The sequence below is a fragment of the Typopeltis vanoorti genome, chromosome 7 (genome assembly GCF_054136105.1).
Source record: "Typopeltis vanoorti isolate ZY-2024b chromosome 7, IOZ_Tvanoo_1.0, whole genome shotgun sequence".
NCBI lineage: Eukaryota > Metazoa > Arthropoda > Arachnida > Uropygi > Thelyphonidae > Typopeltis > Typopeltis vanoorti.
In genome coordinates this window covers 67287628-67310606 of record NC_143555.1, presented here as the reverse complement: position 1 = coordinate 67310606, position 22979 = coordinate 67287628, and the positions used below count along the sequence as shown (strand labels likewise).

Here is a 22979-nt window from a genome sequence, read left to right as displayed (position 1 = left end):
ATACACTACAGTATTTATACCATCTGGATGCAACTGAAAGCATGTAATTGATGTGATAATGAATATGTGGCATCACTCTACAAAAAAAATAATAATAAATAAATAAAATACTATTGAATTATTCATTGACGTGTTGACTAGAGTAATCCAACATCCTGTGACAGTCGAAACAGTTTATAAATAGGGTTGTGGGTGATTGCATTAGTATGCCATGTTATACCTTTAGCTGTGATTTCAGTTATTTATCTTGTTATGCCTTCAGTTGTCTTGTCCATTCTAGCTTATCAAGGCAATGATTTCAACCATAGTGCTCAAGACATGAAGTATCATTTCGACAAGACTAGAAACAGATTACAACAAGTAATATAGCTTTAAAAATTCTATACGTTGACGAAGCATTGATGTATTCTACACCTAGTTATCATTGCTGAAGTGTACAAGTGTAACAATAACCTCGTGACAGTTGACAGATGATTTGGGCCTGCGCGGATTAGGTCGAACGTTAGTGCCATACAGGAAACTACTTAATTATAACAAAATGTTTTATTATGATTATTGTTATTTTTTGCCTTGCGTGTGGAATACTTTCATAGGCAAAGTTTATACTTCCTGTTATTAACTACAACTCGTAACGATGAGCGAAACAAGGATTAGATAAGCAAGTAATCCTCTGAGAGATAATCGTAGTTTCTGCTACTTCAGGAATCCAAAAAGCATGATGCCATCAGTTAAAAGTTAAAGAACATGAGCCTAGCACTATTGAGTGACATTTAGAGCTTGAAGCAACTTTACTTATCATGAGATCTAATGTGGCTGGGGGTTTCGTCTCTCTCTCTCTAGAGGAGGAGGAATCAGTATTCTCTATACCCGGAATGGCGCAATAAACAAACAAAAGAAAGAACGCAAAGAAGAACATAACGCCAACCGACTTATCTCTAATGGCGCCATTTCAGTTCTTCAGAAGCTCATATATTATGATACAGAATTCACATACCTCCTCCAAATAATAACTGTCAATGAAAGTGTCAATAATTGTAATTATCAGTAGAATTGTTTTACATCTACATCATTTCTATTTCACTGGTACTCATTATTTGCTGTGTCAACCTATCTCTGTTATTAATCACTTCATCAGCTTGTATTATTTTTTATTCTTACTTTTGTGCAGCCGTCTGCCACGACGATCACTACTGTAGGGAATTCTAAAACAATGTCTGGTGTGTGTGTGTGTGTGTGTGTGTGTGTGTGTGTGTGTGTGTGTGTGTGTGTGTGTGTGTGTGTGTGTGTGTGTGTGTGTGTGTGTGTGTGTGTGTGTGTGTGAGAGAGAGAATATATATGTTGTTAATTGAACCCAGCTCCTTCTACTTAATGATGATGATGATATAAATAGTAGAGATGTTGAATAGCTTCTCGACTAACAACTTATTCGACTTTTAATGGCCAGCACGAAGTTCTATTCATTTGATCATCTGTCCATCTGACTGCTTGTACAATTTCGATAAATGTCTAACATGCTAGTCATAGCTGGCTCTTACGTTAATATCCTGTACGTACTTCCTTCTTTTGACAATAGTCTCCTGGGTTCAATTATACCTGGCAAAATAATTAATCTTTGTGTATGAATTGCTCATAAAGTTCCAGTAGTGGTATACATATGCAAAAACTATACTGCGTTGATTTTTCTCTTCCGCTATCGAAACCAGTAAACAGTGTATTAGCAACTGTGAGCGATTTTATAAATTGGCAAAAACGAAATCCCATTGAAATCAAAAACGTATCAGGATTGTTGTGCAACTAATTCTTTTCTGCATTCAACCCAGTTTTCACGAATGAAATCATTCTTGCAAACATTTAATTAATCCTTCTTATATGTTGAATATCAGTAATGTGATATCTAACAATGCTGTCGTGTATGTTTCCAGATTAAATCTACAAATACGATTCTAGCCATTTTAACAATGACATGATGTTTCTGTAAATTTTCGGAAGCCTCGGACAAAAAGAAACATTTCTTTGAAATGAAATACCTATTCATTTTCTGTGAACTATGATCCACCTTTAACTCGGGTTTATAGATATAACATGAATATTACTTATTCTATGGGACCTTGCCTGTGTAGCATTTTATAAATTATCTTCGAAATAAAAGAATACAATGAGTATAACTTAGCTGGAACCTGAGACCAAAAGTTGCCTGAATTCCATTCTTTAAGTCTATTTTTGTCAGTTGCTATGGCCAGGATAATAATAATAATAATCCGTGGCGCTTGCAGGCTGTTATGGCAGACGATTTGTCATATATCCTTGGGTATATATCTGGTTGGAAGCTATGTCAATTGTACAGCACTGATAAAGGTTTGGTTCTTGGCATCCTATACGCCAATTTTCTCAAACGTTTTGAGGTGGTGGCACACTTGGCAATGCAGATTTCTCCGCGGCAGACCCGAGTTCTTAATGCTGAACTATCGTGTAATTAACGGTAAATTTGATGACGTAATCGTTGTTATATTACTGGTGATCATTGGTGGCGGTTTAGTTTAGCATTTGCAGCAAATAAATAAATGTTACAACAATATTAAGCTTGCGAAAGTTTTTATACAAATATAACTGTAATTTGGACGAAAATATTTCGTCCAAATTACAGTTATTTTTTGCGCTGTAATTTGGACGAAAATATTTTTTCTTCCGCTTTAAAAATATTTTTAAAGTGGAAGAAACACTGCAATACGCGATTCCAACCCAGATCTTTCTACAAGGGCTTATTCAAACAGACCAAGATAATAAAACTAAAACAAACACTACTTATTAATAAAACATTATTATAATTATGCTGTTCTTGTTAGTTAGTGAAATATGTTTGTTTGTTTTTTTCATCTAAAATATGACACTAAAGTGGAATAAACTTTTGTATCTTATGGAATAAACGGTGCGAAACAAAACTGATTACTAACTAGTCGAAATTTTAACAACTCTTGGAGCCATGCAGTACAAGAAGCTATAAATCTGCCGAAGAGTTTCACACATTATTATGTAGTATATTTCTTTTTTTAAGTTAGTTTTTTTTTTAATACGTGTAAACCGTCAGTTATTTTGTTTCATGAACAGATTTTACTCAAGTTTCGTATTCGGAATCCTTACCCAGGGTTATTCAGACATTCCATGTATTTATTTTTCTTAATTTCTTCATTTATTATTTAACGAATGTGTCGAAATTATATATTGCAATAACTTGGTTTTGGTTCTGGCTGAAAGGACTAACGAAATTTGAGATACACAAAAGAAAATGTCTGTGAGTGTTTCAGTTTTAGTTTTAATTGATGCATTTTTATTGGCCAAATGCTTCTAAAATATTTCGTCTAATTGAATTTTATAAAATAAAAATGATATTTATTGATATCCAATACATTAGGGAAAAGTTTTTTTTTTCTGATATCACTTAACAATAAATGCAAACACATGTGCTGTAACACTTTAGGTATGCAGTAAGTCTTAAGAAAATAGTATTAATTGGTAGAGCTTATGTTTACGGTACTACAGATAACATTCCATTTTGAAAGAGAGAGAGAGAGAGAGAGAGCTTCTGTGCATTATTAAACTCTTAGGTGAAAGCTTGCGATTCAGTCACGGCTTTTGTACACTTCCAATTGTTTAGAAACATACTTTGAATGCTTTCTTTCACCTTTTACAGTAAATTGCAGTAACCTGCAATTAATCGCCAACGCAGTAATTGGTTAAAATATTAAGTAGGACACCCTCTTGTCTTTAATCGTTATATTCAAATGCATCATCATTATATGTAACTTCACCCGGAACTTGAATCTTCCCTCCCCCCACAACAGGTGCGCAGAGACTCGAAAAAGGGCGTCTCTTGTTATCGTTATAACGAAAAGACTAGGTCGTCTCTGAAACCTAAATCAAACTAGAATTATTGTGTGTAGCTAATTTTCATTTTTTTTAAACAACTGATGTCGGTCCACAAAAGTGTATGTAGTATTTTTAAAGCAACCCTGGATGTAGATCTGTTTTTCATTGTGACGAATATATATTTCAAAAACAACCGGTTCATATGTGTGCAACACAATGATCAGACTGTTGACTGATTATACTTTCTTTACTCCCTCCCCGGAGTCCCCTTTATGGCACGGATTCCAACAGAACCTGCTGGATATGCGTTTTATCATGATAAACCGCACAGATAGCAGTTTTTCCGAGATAGAGGGGATGAGAGAGAACTTATTAAAATTGCAAATGAAGCAAGATTTTTACTTCAGACCCTGATAGGATCGTTAGGTGGGGGGACAAAAAGAAGGGAGCATAACTACTAACCTGTCCGAGTAGACTGAACAATAGGACATTAAAACATCGCGTAGCCACTCAACAGATTGAAGCCTGTAGGGACTTCTTATTTGGAATTCGCAATTTTTCTTCTTCGCTGAGCACTGATGTCCGTGTGACCTAGTGGAAGGCCATCATTAGTGTCTAGGTAGCTATTTATTAGTTAAACTTTCTAATGTTCAGTGAGGATTAGCCCAGAAGGCTAATCCTCATCATCTCCGAAGAATCGCAAGATCACCTCGATAGGTGCAATTGGAATAGTGTTGTGACACACGACAGGTCGGCCGCAACAACACTTTAGCGGTTAGCATATTAAATACAAGCAATCGGGATTTTTGCGTACCATAGCTCTAACATATGGTAGTTGCCAGCGTGACTCTAAGCACTGTTCAGTAATACTCTATTATATATGAATGATTGCTGTTCGATCAAGCGCATTTTAGGATAAATCACTTTTCCTTTAAAGCTCTGGGAACCACGTTAGAACATGGATCCTTTGGCGCGTTACCCATAGACACCTACACCAATAAGTAGTACACATTAGGTTCACACATTTATCAAATCACTTCTTTCCCATACACACACAGAATCCCCCTTCTTTTTCCTCAGTTTCCCACCTTTGGTTTGAATACATTTCCGTTTCCCATATATGGAATAACGGCAGTGAAAAAGGCAACTTGAAACCATATTTCCCTGACTACCGAAAACGCATAGGTTTCTCGACAGGAAACTTTCCGGAAGTTCGCGGTGAAAAGACAGTCACGTGTTGAGCACGAGCTAATAGTGCCATTTGGTGTGTTGTAGTGCTCGCGATCTGCAAGAGAAACGGGACAATCTCTACCATCGACAGCCCCATATGTATGTCCGATAAAACTGATGGTTTATTGTCGCTCTGAGCCAGGGAGCTGTGCCACAATGGCAGCCAACGTGCTAACAATGACACAGGTCTCGCGCCTCAGTCTCGAGCCCACAGAGCTCACGTGATCAGCCCCAAATTTGACACATATCAAATTCGCATTTATCAACTGCGCTTTCCAAACGGAGAATAGAGAGGGAAATCATAAATCAACCTGCTGTAGCAGTAGGTGGCAGTACTGTCGCGAGCTAAAATCCCCTCTCTTCATCCCTCTATCTCCCTTCTTTTCTAACCCCTCCCCCTACCTCCATTGACCTGACCCTCGATAGAAAATGACAGTAGATGAGGAGGCTTGTTTTGGATCTACGGCATTTCCTGCCTTCGATCGTCGTACTTACTAACATATCAATCCACCGGACGCCACGGCCTATTGTGTGGTCCGGACTATTAGAGGCTGGGACTCGTGCTCGTCACAGTTTCTCCATGCTTCTCGGTCTCCGACCTGTGCTGTTCAAACGAAACTCGGGTCAAGAAGCTGAGCGTAGTTGTGACTTAAACTGCTGTGCATGTTCCAACTGGAAACAGAAACAGCTGTGGAAATATAGTTATTCGTGTGTATGTGTGTGTAGACTTTACCCCTCAATTACCCATCCTATCCATAAAATTTTCATATTTATCTTGCCTAATCCCAAAAATATTACGATAGTAAATAAATTACCTTTTATTCTTAAGTCATAATATACACACATTATCAACACTTGTACAATTCGAATTCCGGCTGTGTTAAATATTCACGATTTAAAACTACAGAAGGACATTTGCTCGCATTTCTAATAAAGTAGATCATAACTGCTCATAAAACGCTAATTTAATAACTTAATAACTCTTTCTTTAAGGAAGGATAAAATTATCGCAAGTTGGTATCAGCCACTAATGTTTACGCTATGAAACTTCGAAAGTATTTTTGAAATGCATAATATAGAACTTAGTCATCTTCGAAGTGAACTGCATTGGTATTGTACTTTCCAGACTAACTTAGAAGAGTTTGTATTGTCGTCCTTTATCGCATTGTTTCCAAATGATAGTTCTCAACACTTGTTGCAAATTAGAAACACGGAATTCCTGTAGAAACGCATGTCTGATAGTTTTATAGTCCATGAGCTGTGACTTGTAATGGTAAATAACGTCTTTTAAGGCTTTTTAGTAATAGCAATAACTCGATATTTATTTTCTCACAGCCGACATGCATAGCAGTTAGCGCGAATTTGTCATACACTACGCTCAGCTTCGTGTGTGTGTGTGTGTGTGTGTGTGTGTGTGTGTGTGTGTGTGTGTGTGTGTGTGTGTGTGTGTGTGTGTGCGCGTGCGCGTGTGTGTGTGCGCGTGTGTGTGTGATCATTAGGTTTATTATGGATGCACTGGTCAAACACTTGGATAGGTTAGGATACACATTCATATATACGAGAAAACAACCAATTGTGTACTGATGGATGTTCGTCATCTAAGATTGAACAGCTTCCATCATGTGAAATTCCACTTGAATCATTGTACACAGCCTGCCTATCTTTGTCTCTCTCTCTCTCTCTCTCTCTCTCCTATCCCAGGAAACAATTGGCTAGTTGACGGAGAGAAGCCAGGCAAATTTAATGTGTTTCATGTTGGAAAACAGAAGAAAAATGTGCTACATTCTATATTTATCGATAGTAATCGAAATATAAATTGGTACTGCTAATACTGCAATGAAACTTTTTTTTTTTCATAAAGGCATCTTCAGGGAGTTTTTGAACTTAAATATGACAGTAATGTGACAGAGTGACTGTACATTATAAGTTATGTAACAGGGTAGGGAGAAATTCCAGCATATTCATGTCGAATTTATAGCCATCATATACATAAATTCACGCATGTTTTGTTATTATCCTGAAGTATGTTCTTACATATTTAAAAATGTCTAGGAAAGTGTTTGCAGAAGTGAGAAAGCACATAAGACACCGACTGTAGAATAGTGCTGTAACTGCACGGAGTGAATGGAAGTTATACAAAACCCCATAAGTAAACAGACCCCCCATTAAATCGTACTACAGTATTTACTTATAACCTGTGTGTGTACACAGCACGAGGCCAGCTGTGTATATGTGTTGGTCGATTATGTGTGACAATGGATGGCTGAGCTGTCAACTATTGCTTTTAGTTCGAATGCCAGACTTCTTTAACTTGGTTTTGGAAACAAGCAGACCTTCAAACATACTTTTATTAACGCAAAAATATCTTAATAAAAATAAATATGACAAATTACTTGATTTGAAGGTACGTTGTTGAAATTCAAAAGATAAACCAATGATTTTTGTATTTGAACGAAGGGATTAAATTAGGTTAGACATTGGTAGGATCAATATCATTAAGCGGAATTAAGTTTTGTTACAGTAAAGTTAAATATCTGTGGAGTTGTTAATCATGTAAATGTATTAAAAACAAATTGACATTACTTAGATCCACAGCATACAGAGATTGTTAGTTGTAATAGGAAGTTTCAGCGATTTAGTAACCCGGATGTTACTATGTGAGTCGTTTATATAAATCACTGTTTGTCAAAATGATGATGCAGTAGGAAAGTCGAAACGATGGAGGGATGCAGTAAACCTTCAAAGTATGTTACTTCAATGTGCATTGTATCATCCTTTCTGTTGTTATGTATAGTACCGGATGCTTCCAGTGCAGTTCAACAAAGTTCATCTTAACTTTTTTTTTTTTTTTGCCTAAATAGCATCTAATCAAGTTATAGTCGTACTTGATATGGATATATGAAAATTCATTGTGCGGACATAGTTTATATATTACCGTTGATTATTATAGCTTAAACATGAACAGATATTCTCTTCTGTAAGGATGGCCTTCACAATGCTCTGATTCGATACGCGCCATAATGGCCTTTTCCCCAATCGATGTTCCCCACCCAAATAGAAAGAGGAGACCGAATATTGAAGTGTACCACCTGTTCTCGCCAGGAAAAATCTCTCTTGGTGGTAAACTAGGGTTACGTTTAGCCTTGTGCACGTGTACAATTAACCCTATAGCATAGTTAATCGATCACTTGCCAGACATGCGATGTCGCAGTGCCTTCACACAACACCGTAACGTCGTTCGAATACACGCCAGTATTTTGCGTCGTGGAACTATTTCGAGGTGTGTGGGGAGCTCTGTACACGCCTTGATTAAAACTTCTGACCACTAATCATTGTCTGAGTTATAAATTCACATCGATTATAGCTTCATTACCGGCACTTTTTAGATTCAGTATTTTTCCTCCTTAGCCAGAGTCTGTATAAGTTTATTGGAAGTGTGGACCTCTCAGTTAACTTTATTACAAACTTAAGTTAAACATTCTGTCTCGAATTAACTGAAAATAAAAACTTTCAGCGGATTCAATGACATTTTTAAAGCTAACATTTAAATGCATTCTTTTAATACTCTGCGCGATAACTTTCAGAATATTTGTATATCAAGGTGTTTGTGCAAAGAAAATACTTATTTTTTATTATCGCATTAGTTCGAAACGTTGTCGTAACTTTTTTCTTGTTCGACTTTTTATGTGTGATTAACTGCCATACCGGTTGATTGGTATGTAAGATTTTGACTTTTTTTAAAAAAATATTTTGCCTGATATAAAGGTGTAATACGACCTTTAAGAACCTCTTTATAAACTCCACATTTTAATCATAAATACTACTAATAAAATAATTTTAACTTTTGTGATGCTTTCAAAATTTTAAACATTCGTGTAATTATGAGAAGCGATAGAAAATCCATTTTTGTTAGCCAGTAGAATGTATAAACTTTTTCTATAAATTATTTTTTAGTATTTAACTTTCCTCAAAGAAGAAAGATTTTTTATCCTTCCAGTGACTATGGTCATTAAGCATACCGAGCATGTGACGGCAGTCAACAGACCGGACACAGACGCACGCCTTGAAGCACTCTCACCACGACCACACAGTCACATACCGTGGGGTCGTTTGTTTAAGCCTGACCATTACCTTGAACTTCCCGCCGCATATGACACCTAGGAAGGTAGGAATGATAGAGAGAGAGAGAGGGGAGTTGGTCGTTAGGTTTTCCCATATGATACGTCCGTGTTTTAAGGGCGCCCTGAATGGTATATTAGCAGCGGTGAAACAGTGTGAGAGTGCTTCCGGCCCACAATATACGGGAAGTGGGCCCAGCGATTTTACTAGCTGACTTGTGTGATCCCATCTGTCCGGCCAGCGAGGGACAATTGTGGTAAAGAAATCATACACAACTTGACGCCGTGGCACACAGACGACGAACGAACGATCGCCATTTTTGCCGTTCGTCGGACCGCTGCCTTTACCTGCGCCGTTCAGCAGATGTTGTTCGCCGACTGGCTATAAAACCTAATACACTCGGTTTATGGCCGACTCCGTTCACCGTACATTCTGTCTTAAAACAGGTTACAGACAATGGCTTCGGCTAGCGTCCGTACGTAATGGAGCCTCTATCGGGGTCTAGAAACACCTAAGAGGGAGAAGGGACGTAGGGTACGGACGGCACCTCTAAAGTAAACAGCACTTTGAACGCTGCTCTATTCGTAAGAGATCATAAATTGACCGTCGGCTCAGTAGCACAAATATGTATCTGACACTGCCCCTGCTATAAAGTGGGCCTTTTTACCAACGTCAGCTTACTAAATAAAAGAAGGGGATGGCTTCGATGCGATATTGTTACTTGGCTAAAATGTTAGTTGAATGTGTCGGTAACTAATATAGGCCATCGGCTTAGTGCCATCTGCTAATGAGATTTTGTTGATGAATGAGACGGCTTCTCCGCAGACCACTACTGTCGTGCGGGCACACTTTAGCTTGAAATTAATAATGTATAAATAATAGAGTACTTTCTTTCATGCCATTTCCAATCAAGTGCTTTTCTTGAGGCATGTTGAAAACCAAATTATTGCTGGGCATGACTTATTCTTCTTTTCTACTTTCGTTTCTAAATATTGCACATAAGTTTATTGTATAATGGTACAATCTCCCTCACCCTCAAAAATATATGTTCAGTAGAATGAGATTTTTCCTTGGTCACTGTAATCCTATTAATAGACACGAATTTAATTTCATATAAAATCGATTTAAAACCTTTACTCTTAAATATCGGAGAAGTGGGTGGATAACAAGATTACGAAATTTAGTCAATTTATTATTTTATTTAATAAGCAATTGCTTTCGTTGATTAATGGTTTTCATCAGTTTTACGGTATTTCTATGGGAACCCGAAATACGTGGTAGGAAGAGAGGAAGTTGGCTTCATCTTGTGATTCCTGATTTATATACACTTTCATCAAGCTAAAACTGCAACTTATCTTCCTCCATGTTTTTTAAGCCAATCCTATACATAGAAAAGGTTGTCAACCCATGTTATATATATATATATATATATATATATATATATATATATATATATGATTAAAACTGTAAATGTCTCTGCATAATAGAAAGGTTTTGTTTGTCGAGTAAGATGGATATGACCTCATGTTGTCATTAAATATATACGTAATAAACAAAACAGGCGAAAGACAATTACTTTTTTTTACACATCATGATTCATTCATTTTTTTTTTGTCGTTGTAATTGCATATTAGCAATTTCTTAAGACCGTTGGACTAGCTAAGACTACTGGAGTTTTAGTCAATAAATATGGAAAGGTTTTAAGGAATAAAAGTTTTGCAACTAGGGAATATTCATGAATTACGCCTGACTTCTGTATTATAATCTGTTTATAAAAGAAAGTTATTGCAATCCGTGATTATATATGCGTTATTTCTTATTCTCTCCTAGAAGATGAGGAATGAACTATTTTAAGAATGCTAGTGAACTTTTCACTCATCAGACAGATATCATTGAATATTAATTCATTCTTAAAAACTTTGAGCCTAATAGAAAGTGAAGAATAAGTATTAAGTGTTGGCACAAAACAAGTTACTTATCTAGTTAATATTATTATTGTTTATTCATTTTTATTTATTGATTTATTTTTTGTAGTTAGTTTTCTAACACTGATTCGGTGTGAAATCTATCAATCTTTTAATGATTATTAAGGTCGCGATTTTTTTTTTATTACGCCGTTGTTTACATCTGGAAAAGAACTTAACGTAGAAGCACTAAGTGCATTCATTCAGGTAACTGACTATAGCAAAGGATAAAACAAAAGTTTTCTGAAAAAAAATTTTATATAAAAAAAAAAAAAAAAATATATATATATATATATATATATATAGGGCCGAATCAACACCTTCTTTGGCCCCTGTCAGGAAGAGAAATGTGAGGCCCCCTATCACATTTCCTAATGTTCAGTAATAATAATAAGATACTAATCGATTTCGATGTTATATGAGGGTTATGTAATATTTTAACCGGCCCATATCGAGCACTGAAATTTTGTTTTGTTTTTCTCTCTCTCTCTCTCTCTCTCTCTATCTATCTATCTATCTATCTATATATATATATATATATATATATATATATATATATATATACATATAATTTCTTTGCCTTAAATAAAACCCACGCATAACATTAGGAGGTACATTTTCCCATCCCGTGAAGTTTTGTGGTGTTTTCTTTGTCTGATTCAGTCATAAAATGAATGTTAAAATAACTTCGTTTCCGTCTAGATCGAATTGCATGAGCTAAGAAGCAAAGGCCAACAGTTTATCTCTCGCAAACAATGGTTACTCGAGCATTGCAACAGCGCGTGAAACAGCTTTTATCTCTTTCTTGTACATAACACTTACTAAGTGGTATACTCAAGGATCCTATCAGTCGCTTTTCCTAATCTAGAAGGGAAGATGGCGAGGGGGAAAAGAAGAAGAAAAACATGCTAAGTTTATAGTTTCGCTTTGCAGGTGTTGAACGACCATTCCAGTACTTATTTTGACAACAAACGCAAATTCTCTCACTAGTAAATCTCCATAGCAACTAAATCCACCAATAAATATACAGCTTTTTTTCTTTTTTTTTTTAATCTGGGATAACACGCTAGGCCAGCAACGTTGTGTGCTTTGAACACACTAAGGTGTTTTGCAGCAGATGCTTCTATAGTCTTCAAATACAACCAAATTGACCCTCGTTCCCAGCAAGTATTGTTGGGAATGACGCTTTACTTCCTATGCAATATTACCGTTTCCTAGCACGAAAAATCTGATTAACGTTATGACACACAAAGCACGAATATTCATCCATTTATTAAATGGAGACAGCACGCGCGTAAAAAAATAACCGCCTATCCACACTCCTGCCATGCTGGGGCCACGTGAATGAAGCACGTTTTGGGGTTATCTCCTTTATTTCCTCGCGTGCTCACCTGAAAAACACATACATAACAATTAATCACCAGCATTGGACAACACTGGCGGGGATTTTTAACATCTGACCTTTTGCGGAAATACCGTTCATTTTACGTGGTTTCTCAAGGTGAGAGGTCCATTGCAACAGAGAGAGAGAGAGAGAGAGAGAGAGTCCACTTTTTTAGAAGAATAATACTCGTGCCTTGCTCGTTTGTGCGTGCGTGTGTGTGTGTGTGTATGTGTGTAATTCTTTCTATTCAAGTAACAGGAAAATTCCTGTAATCGTTATTGAAATTAAACAGGATATTTTTTTTCTAGTAATAAATTTATAGAAATAAGAGCGTTCACAATTGAGTCTTGACACACTTGAATCATTCCCTTCATGCTATTTACCTGTGCATCATCTCTATTGTTCACTTCTCTAATGCTTAAACGATATTTCTTTATTATTTCATTACCAAACATGTGACCAAAGCTATGCAAATAATTTTAATTTCGAAAGGAATGTGGCTGAAATTTGAGGGCCTACTCATTATAATCGGCCAATATTTATATCCGGGTTTTAACTCTGAGTATTACAAGAAAATAGCATTTCACTTGAGAAACACTTCTCTTAACAAATAACGTTTATGTAAAGAGATTGCTCCAAAAAACGCTCTATGCGTGCATGTATTTATGATATACAGGAAGTTTACCAAAACACCTACCCACACATGTGTAGTCGAGCAATCCAGACAAAGCAATGCAGCATACCCCACCCTTGCCAAGCAGACATCGCCCATTCGGAGGAACACACAATATGACTGCTGAGCGATGCCACAGAGCAAAAGTAAATATTTACTAATGAAGTACAGTCAAGGCTGCGGTCATACCTAGAACTGCTTTGCTGGACTTCTGACTACTATTTCTCTTCATATCCAGCATTTCGATGACAAACATGTCTCATATTAAGGCATTTTTATACGATGTTTCCAAGTAAACGAATCACGCTGACAGTTTGTTTAGTGAAACTAATTCGTCTGCTTTTATTCGAGAGCAGCCATACACTAGAACAGAAGCATAATTGGAAGCGCTAATAGAAGGAATGTTTGTTTAAGTGGTTTGTTCACATTGTCTACGTGGACAGTTGTCACTTCTGCATTTTTAGCTCCTTCTTTCCTTTTGACATTATTTATTGTTACTTATTTTATTTTTAAATCTCTAAATCAAGTGACGAGCCGCCTGTAGCTCAGTCGATTTCAACAATGCCCTTGGGTTGGAAGCCCTAGATTCGAATCCCTTTTCTGACACCAAGAAACTTTGTCAGGTTTTTCTGATGAAGGTGGTCTCATATGGAGGTGGAAGAGTTTCCCTTCTTGGAAACTCAGATTTTTCATTTCGCAAAACAGGAAAACAGAACACGCAAATGACAGCCATACTACACTATGCAGATAAGATTAGCCGCCCTATCAGCGCATTCACCAGGTTTCAAAGATGCCAAGTTAGTTACTAGGCCCTGATAGGCCATTGAGCCTAATACGTAAGGGTAATTGGAACCCCTCCGTAACTAAAATAGGATCTCATTACTGCATTGCTAAAGGTAGTTTACATTATTTCTTTCATTTAATATCAATTCGTTTACTATGACTGGTATTTGACCCGTCACATAGCCTTTCCGCTCGCGAACCGGCAGACTACAGATTTGAATGTTTGTGAATGTCTTTGGTAGATGAATTTTCATCGCCAGGTATGAGGTCACCACTTTACATATTGAAATCCTGAAGATAAAAAGTTCCATGTTTGTTCACTAGGGCGATATTTTCGTATTATCCAATTCTTAGCCAGCCTATGATGCTGAATATATTATAGATTACAAGTATTTCATGGTTGGAATGCACAACGGAAAGAGGAAATTAAAACCAAGTATTATTATTTGTGTCCGGAATGTTTAACATCAAGAGTCCTATTTAACTTGAATTGCTTTTAGTGACTGCCTCACAATCTTCAACTCATTAGAACATCACCGTTTACCAATCCAGGAATGCTATATTTGCATTTCTGGCGAAAAGAAGTATCATAGGTAGTAGCTGAGCGAAAAGGAAAACAAAACAAGCAGACAAAAAACAGAGCAAGTTATATATGTTGGACTGATAAAGGCTGATACGTTTGAGTGATCCTTTTAAAGGCTATTGAACGTTATACTTCGGTAAGCCGCGATAATAGCACGAACAAGTCAATAATTCTCTTCAATAAGAAAAGTAAAAACAGTATAACAAAAAAAGTATTGTGTATGATGCATGTTTAAGTCCAAAGTTGTTTTTTATAAATTGCTTTTTTCTACGAGGATCACAGCAATTTATAAATTGCTGTGATCCTCGTAGAAAAAAAAAATAGAATTTTTTGGTATGAAAATCAATTTTAGAAACTTCCCATTACTGCTTATTATTTTGCGAAAAAAAGCGTGCATCTACGACCTTCTCACACAGACCAAGGATATCGATAGTAAGTAGTTGTTGGAAGGATATATGATGCTATTTTCAACACTGGAGGAACTTAGGATGACGCAAAACTTTCTGAATCTAACGCATGCTGGAAAATACCAGTCTGAGATGGTATAATTTTTAACAGGATTCGAAGGTATCTCTGACGAAGTGAAGGGCGAATTGGGAAATTGCACAGATTGAAATAAGCAGTAACGAGTGGTGACTAAGTCTCCACTTAGGCTGTGTGGACTGAGACGGATTTCCCATAGCTGACAATGTTTACCAATAGTGAGGATGAAGAGGAGGGCGAACACATGAGATTTCATCTCAAAGCCACTAAGATATCGAAATATTTTAAAATGGGCATAGCTTTAGGCTCAGCTATTAGTGAAGGGGGTTGAGACCGGCTGCCACCGCTCTTCCAAAAGTGAGAATGGGATAAAGGAGCTCTGCCTGTTTCCTATGGGAATAAAGTGCATTAAGTGGCTTGGAAAAATAAATTAATGGAAGCCATTTGGCTTTTATTAATTTATTTTTAATATTATTAATTAAAATTTTAATATTATAAACCAAATATTAATTTATTAATATTTGCTTATAATTTCTATTTAATGGAGAGTAGTATAAAGTTTAAAAGAGCCATTCAAGCTGCTACGAAATTCCCCACGAAAGCTTATAAATACCTTCAGAAGAAACCTGATCAACGTACAATCGCCTCGTTCTTCAACGAAGCCGAATCTTCTCTGTCAATTATCGTTTTTTTTTAATTCTAGAACGCGAATTTTCATTGGAAAATGTGTTAGCCTGTCTCAAAATTTTTTTTTTCCTTCCGAAATTAGAACAGACAAATCGAACCGTAGAATATATGGAATTAGCAGACATTGTGTGCTGGCCTCACATGCTTATTTGCTTCGATAGTAATTCTGCCAAATATATATGTATTATGTATGTTACTCTGATATTACAACCAGAAAAATATTGTGCATGATATATATAGGACCTCGTTCGCTGGATATTTCTGAAGTAACTGGGCAAATAGTAAATCTTTATGAACAACTAAAAGATATACTTCTTTTTTACATGTTCATTTTTACGTTCCTAAAAAAACATTTTTTTAGGAACGTAAAAAAAAGTTTAAAAAAAAAGGCAATTATGAAATATTCTAACTGCAAGATTGGCTTGGTGATAGCGCTTCTGTTCAACCAACAAGCCGCGTGTTCTAACCCATATCCGACATAGATATTTGTAAATAGCTTTAGGTTGTAAACGGATTTCCTTGCTCGGTGTGAGACCATAACTTTGCTTGTTAAAAGGCTGAAAGTGGCTTGGACAAGTCTGGTCTTTAGAGCGTATTCATGGAGCATTCAAACCGTTAACTCCACTCACTCAACTAATACACAACAGATTCTTTCAACTTTCGCTAATGCATACAGCTTCAGAGTATTTGTTCACTCTGCAAGCAACATTTCGTTTCCCTGCAATAAAATGCTGACTTTGCTTGTCAGGAAAACATTTTTACTTTAAATATTTTTATTCATGGAAGTAGTTGTCATAAAGTAATCCTGAAATATTTACGTACAATATGCTACTTTTTTACATTTATTTTACTTAAGTTTCTTTTGGTCAATGAGTTAATACTATGATTGTAACAATAATAAAACTTAAAACTGTAACAATTGTTCCAGTTTTAAGACTGTGTGTGTGTGTGCGCGTGTGCGTGCGTGCGTGCGCGCGCAGTTTATATGGTATGTATATAGATAAACTTGATTCTTACAGTAATTCATTCCCATTCCCGAATAGCAGTCCCTGGCATAGGGGATGGATTTAGCTAAAACACTTCATTATGTGCCACAGTAAAATACATAGAATGAAGTATTTTACATTTTGTAGGGAAAGAGATGATTTCAATAAAATGCATGCAAATTTAGAAAGAAAATAAATGATATTAAAGAAATGTAAAATTTTAACACCACACTAACTTGTCAGCGGAATGTTTGGAAATGGATATTTGCGACATTTTTTTTTTAATCTGAGGTTCCAAAGATGATGCACTAATTTACAGTAAACAAGATCTCTTGTTCTACTTCTAGTGTTAGATTAGTTCAGTTGTTTTGCACGAGAAAAAGCTCTCAAATGTATGATGACAGTGCAATAGCAATTAAAACTAAAATATACCAAACAATCGTGGCTGTGGAGGTTTCAATGCATGCCTTCGATTTTTGATGGTTTGACTTTGCCAGCTTGGCAAATATTTCATATTTTCCAAGACTTTGACAAGAATGTCAAGATGGTTTGACTTTGCCAGAATATTTCATATAGCCGAGAGGATAGTGCGTCCCCCATTGAACCCGGTCTGTGGGTTCGAATTCCCCCCCCCTTCGTGAACAGATGTTTGTGAATGCCTTTAGATGAATTTGTGTGAGAGGTGAAATCACTACCCTGCTTAATGGAGTCCTGAAGTCATTTGAAAAAAGTTCCATGTTAGATCTAGATCTAGAGTAGTATTTCCACACGTGTAGCAGATATTTTAAACCAATTGTCGATATATTTCCGAGGCGCGGTTAAAAATTGTCAGTAAGCCATGGGCTATAAGTTGAATATCCCCACTTTAGAAATTACGTGGTTAAACCACATCAAATATATGTTTATCCTAATTGGAAAGAGTGTAAAGGCTATCCAAGAGCAACCATTTCTACTAAATAAAGATGGATATATTTTAGAGATTGGGAGTCTTGCTTGAAATTCGGTCTTTTCTAACAGTTTGCGTAACTTTAATTCCAATTATTTTGCCTTCCATCAAGATATTGTATAAAAGTTTTTTTTTTTATGGTGTGTGTGTGTGTGTGTGTGTGTGTGTATGGGGGGGGGGAATACTGTACAACCTGCACACCTCAATTTTGAAGATAATACAAAGGTGAGTTAGCCGGTCTCATATGGAGCAGCAGGGTTATCCTCTTGGGAATTCGAGATTTTCATCCCACAAAACAGGCAAACCGACTATTAAAACACATTCAATTTAACAGACAATACATTGGTCTCATAGCCGTAGTTGCTCCTTAATTCAAGGAAAGAGATTTATGGGCTCCGTTCCTTACATGGTATTGTGATATGCACTGATACACATGAAGGAGAATCAAAGGGCATAGTCTATCTATCGTGGATAGTAAATCCACCGTACACCATCCAGAAGTGATATGCGAGACTATATCTGTTGGCACACATTACAAGATATAAAGAACCTCAATTGTCTCTTTAAGAGACGATTCTTTTAATAAGCAGCATACCAACTTAATAGTAACAGATGCCAGACTAACATTTTTTCTTGTTTATTTTTATTTTATTTTTTGAGGGGGGGGGGTGATATTTAAATACAGGCGAAGATTAAACGGAGTTATAACAGCGAGCTGGAGGGGATGGCGACTCTTGACACCCAGTAAAAACTGGATGCCAAAGTATAGACATGCCATATTGTTCTTAAATATTCTGAATATGATTCTTTTTATATATTGATTATAGTTATCGAAAGGCAGTCTGTTTGGTAAACGTTACCAAATATTTATTCATAAATGATAATAAATAATAATATAATAATTCAACAATTTTTGAACACATTTACATGACATGAGTACATACTGTACATATAAAGCATTTGTACGTGTTAAGCTGAGCAGTTTTCTTCCTTGTTTATTTTAATGTGTTATGGTCCACCTAAAATTAAAAAAATAACAATTTTGATAATTTTTAAATTGACCGTGTCCAACCCATGCCACAGCTTTTATGTTCATTTATAGGTTGAATAGCAATGCAACCAGTGAATGAACTTTCTGATAATTATCGTTCTATCACAGGAACGGATTCTTTTCGTATTCCAACATCATAATATTACGTGATATTTGGTAATAGATCGCTTATCATTTACCTCCTTTCACCGGATCATTGTTATCCAGTTAACTAGAATAATTGTATTGAATTGATCTTTCACGATGTTTTTCTGATAATCTGTTTATGATGTCGTTTCAGGAGAGAAGCCGTACAAATGCCAGTGGCCAGAATGCCAATGGCGCTTTGCTCGATCCGATGAACTTACCCGCCATTATCGTAAGCATACAGGCGCCAAGCCCTTCAAGTGTAAGGTGTGCGAACGTTCCTTTGCCCGCTCGGACCACCTCGCTCTACACATGAAACGTCATCTTCCAAAAGCCAAGTGAGAGAACGTGGAGAGAGCTCTGTCGCTGGTGATTTGTGACATCGTTGCTTCGGATGCAGACAGATGGTGTGTTATGTGTGTGTGTCGCTGCCTTTGTATGTGTGAAATGTTGATGGACTGAGAAACCTGAACTGATCTGATGTGCTCTCATGCTTCCACCGTGTCCAACGGGCGGCTCTGACAGTAACTGACGTGGAATGGTTATGTGTGTGTGTATGTATGTGTGTGTGTGTGTGTGTGTGAGAGAGAGAGAGAGAGAGAGAGAGTGCGCGCGCGCATGTGCCTGTCTTTCTTTTAAAAGGCAGGCAAGGAAATGTATCACTGGCGACAGATACAGTATTTAGTCAAGGTTAATCGTTCTGTTAGATGGATTTCTTCATGGTTGGACATTACCAGAAACGCTTGAGCAGCCCAAGATAAACTACGCATTAGAGCCGTCACTATCTAAACTAATTTAGGAATTTATAGTGGGTGAATCTTGGTCACTGCTTAAAATAAACCATGCAAAAAGGGGAGAAAAACAGAAACTGATTATTAGGTATGTTGAAAATCGCCAACTTTAGAAGTTTCAAGAATAAAAGAGGATGACATAGAAGCATTTTTTGACAAATAATGACATGAAATCTGTCGTTGCGAGTCTCAGTCAGTGTCCATCAGTGTGTCAGAATTGATCTCATTCCCCGCAATAACTATGGTCACATGCTAAGCAGTAATTGAATTGAGCTCAAAACAGTTCAAAAATCCTCACATCAAGGTCTTTTCACTTGTAGATATATATTTAGCCTGTTGCCACGCACTAAAGGAACTGTGGATTTCTTCAGGTCCTGGAGGCTAGAATCCTGATATCCTGGATTGCTGATATTTAGATTTAGTATCAGAAAACTAGATTCTTTTCCATTGAAATAGTGGTGCATATGGTATTAGCTTCGTTTTGAATGTTTATTTGTGGGTATCCATGACATCCATTCCAAAGTCGTGTACATGAAAATAGTGCCATGGGAGATTTATCTTCACCGCATTTCCCACCCGTCAACAACAGTGCCTTATTGTCAAGGTTCTCCAACCACTGTGATCATCCACACTTAGCTCACCTGTAACTTGCTTTCACACACACATTCTTTTTTGTGCCATATTTTTTGAGCCAAATCCTATTAAATGGCTTATAAATATCTATGTATTTTGTGTATAAATATTGCAGTTACGTTTCTATTATACAGTTTCTCCAGAGCATCCATAAGTTGTCTTCGAAGTGTTATAAATTTAATGTTGCTCTCTTTAAATCTTGATTTTAGTTGATGCCATATTTGTGCTTTTACCTTGTCATTTTAACGTGTTGAGTGATATTTTCAAATGTACTGTCTTATATCGGAAAAAAAATATAACGGTATTGTAAGTGCCTAATTTTTATTTTTTTTTTTTTTGTTATAAAATTTGTCGCAATTGTTAAGTAGTGTTTATAAGAACGATATTTTAAAAATCGTTCGTTATGTTCCCATAATGTGCCTTATGTGACAAATTCTCAGAGGAGAAATTATTATTGATACATGTTTACAATAAATCGGAGAATATTATATGAATATATATTCTTGTAGCACTATCAAGATGGAAATACATTTGAAGAAATCAGACTGACAGTTTACCTTACGTTTTGAATGATATTCTTATTGTTGTTTGTTTAATTGTAGGCAATGTTACGAATTCTTCGCGTTATTAAAATTTAATAAGAATATTTTGGCATATTTATATAAAGCTTCGGCCGTTTTTGTCCATGAACTTCCTTGATAAATATGTATTACATGAAGATAATCTTGAACGATTAGTAATGATTGCATCAGTCGATTCCCTTCTTCCCTGTCCAAAAGAATCGAATGCCTTATTTCAGGCTAGTCTTTCATGCAATTAATTTTCTCTGTAGAAATATATATATATGCAGCAATTTATATATGAATTTTTTTAATAAAAAAAGGTCTGTCTTCAAAAACCGTTCAGGACATCGTGGAAAACTTCTTTTTACTAAAAGGTATTCAAATTTCGCTCAAAAATTGCAAAATGAGTATCAGAGATACTCATTCTGTATTTACTATTATTACTTTTTATTTTACTACGATTAACTATTATAAGCATAAACACGTTATTGATAATACGAGTTTTTAAAATGTATCTATAGATAATATTTTAGAAAATTGTTTTAAATTTTAAATTTTAAATTTAATTCTTTCATTTCATTGCATTGATAGAGGCGCAGTTTAATTACAGTTACGCTGAGAGATTGCGGAATCACAGCTGTTTTTTTTTTTTCCTGAACTAAATTTTTATAGTAATTTCACGGCATTCTCCTCTGCCGATGGTATCACTATATGGTTGTGAATATGTCAACAATTTTAATTAAGTCCCCAGATTTTCTGTACATATTTGGCATTGTGTTACAGATTATAGCCACACTGCTGTACACACAATTTGTATAAATAAAATGGTGTAACGTAATAAGTCTGGTTATCAAATTACTGTATTAATGCAATGAACACTTTTGTTCTCTAAATTTAACACACATTAATAGTTGTCTACTGTATTCACATGCTTGCTTTTGCTTGTGCAGAACATGGATAAATGGTAAACATTTCACCGCATTATAATGGTACTTAGAAATACTGAGATGCAGCATTCTCAATGACAAGCCGAGTAAATAAGCGAAGCCATTGTGACGTCATTCAGAAATCGGTACTATTGAAGATATCGAAATATTGAACCAAAGGGTAAGTATATGTTTACGAATAACTTCCGTATGCTAAATGGCACACGTTGGTAATATAAAGTATGTAATATGATGCAATGAAAACACTGTTTTCGAACTGTAAATGTTACTTCATTTGTTCAAAGTATACTACATAATTTCAAGAACATCGAACCCTTTTTTTTCTCACATGGTTATAATCACGTAGTACTTCATTATTATGCAGATATTTTGATAACCTTTATCTGAATTGCTATCAATGATTTCATCATACTCTTTCAAACCTATCAAAATACAAACAGAGATTGGATCTTGAGCGGATTATTCATCCACTCATTATCCAGTCTCTGGCTCTTTCTTTATTTTTTGGAACAACATCCTTGATTGATAATTTCTTAAAAAATTAGCGCAGGTATTTAAATAGGATTTATTTTTTATTCCGACTCTTTGACCTTCTCACAATGTTAGCGACATGATTTACAACGTATTATTAAACCGAGTTATCTACGGTATTTACAGTAGACAAGTCTATATTTACAATAGACTTTACGGATGTTTGATTCTATTTATGACAAAAAACCGTACTGAATGTTTATAATGACGAATACAATATGCTTGGCTGGTTCATCAGGCTTCCTGAATATATGAACCCTGATTCCAATTTTACATATGCCTACTTTTTTATTTATTTGACTAGATAGATGGTATTAAAGATTTCTGAAGTTGGAAGTTTTTTTTCCCACTTGGTTAGACTATAAATTATATATTTAGTTTAGTATAGTTTGCTTACACTTTGATAAAGGATTAAACTAAATATATAATTTAAAAATTTCTGAACTAAATAGAGAGAAAAAATAAAAGCACAAAACAACATCTAAAATAACATTGTTGACACCTTCTATGGACACACAAACGAACATTGCAAAAATACGTGGAATATTTTCTCAACACGTATTTCGATCAATTACAGTGATGGGATTCATGCCTTCGGACATAAAATAGGATTTTTTTCCATTCCAACTCTTTGA

General features: G+C 35.8%; 1 protein-coding gene across 2 annotated transcripts in view; it reads left to right on the top strand.

The window, feature by feature from the left end:
* The window catches only part of LOC150104744 (uncharacterized), a 147570-nt gene extending 125866 nt beyond the window's left edge, over positions 1-21704 (top strand). For both annotated transcript variants that reach the window (XM_090395925.1, XM_090395924.1), the window contains exon 4: positions 19034-21704. In XM_090395925.1, the coding sequence (XP_090252051.1) occupies positions 19034-19221 (188 nt within the window). In that variant the 3' untranslated portion in view covers positions 19222-21704. The remainder of the gene's footprint in view (positions 1-19033) is intronic.
* Positions 21705-22979: the final 1275 nt, after the last annotated feature.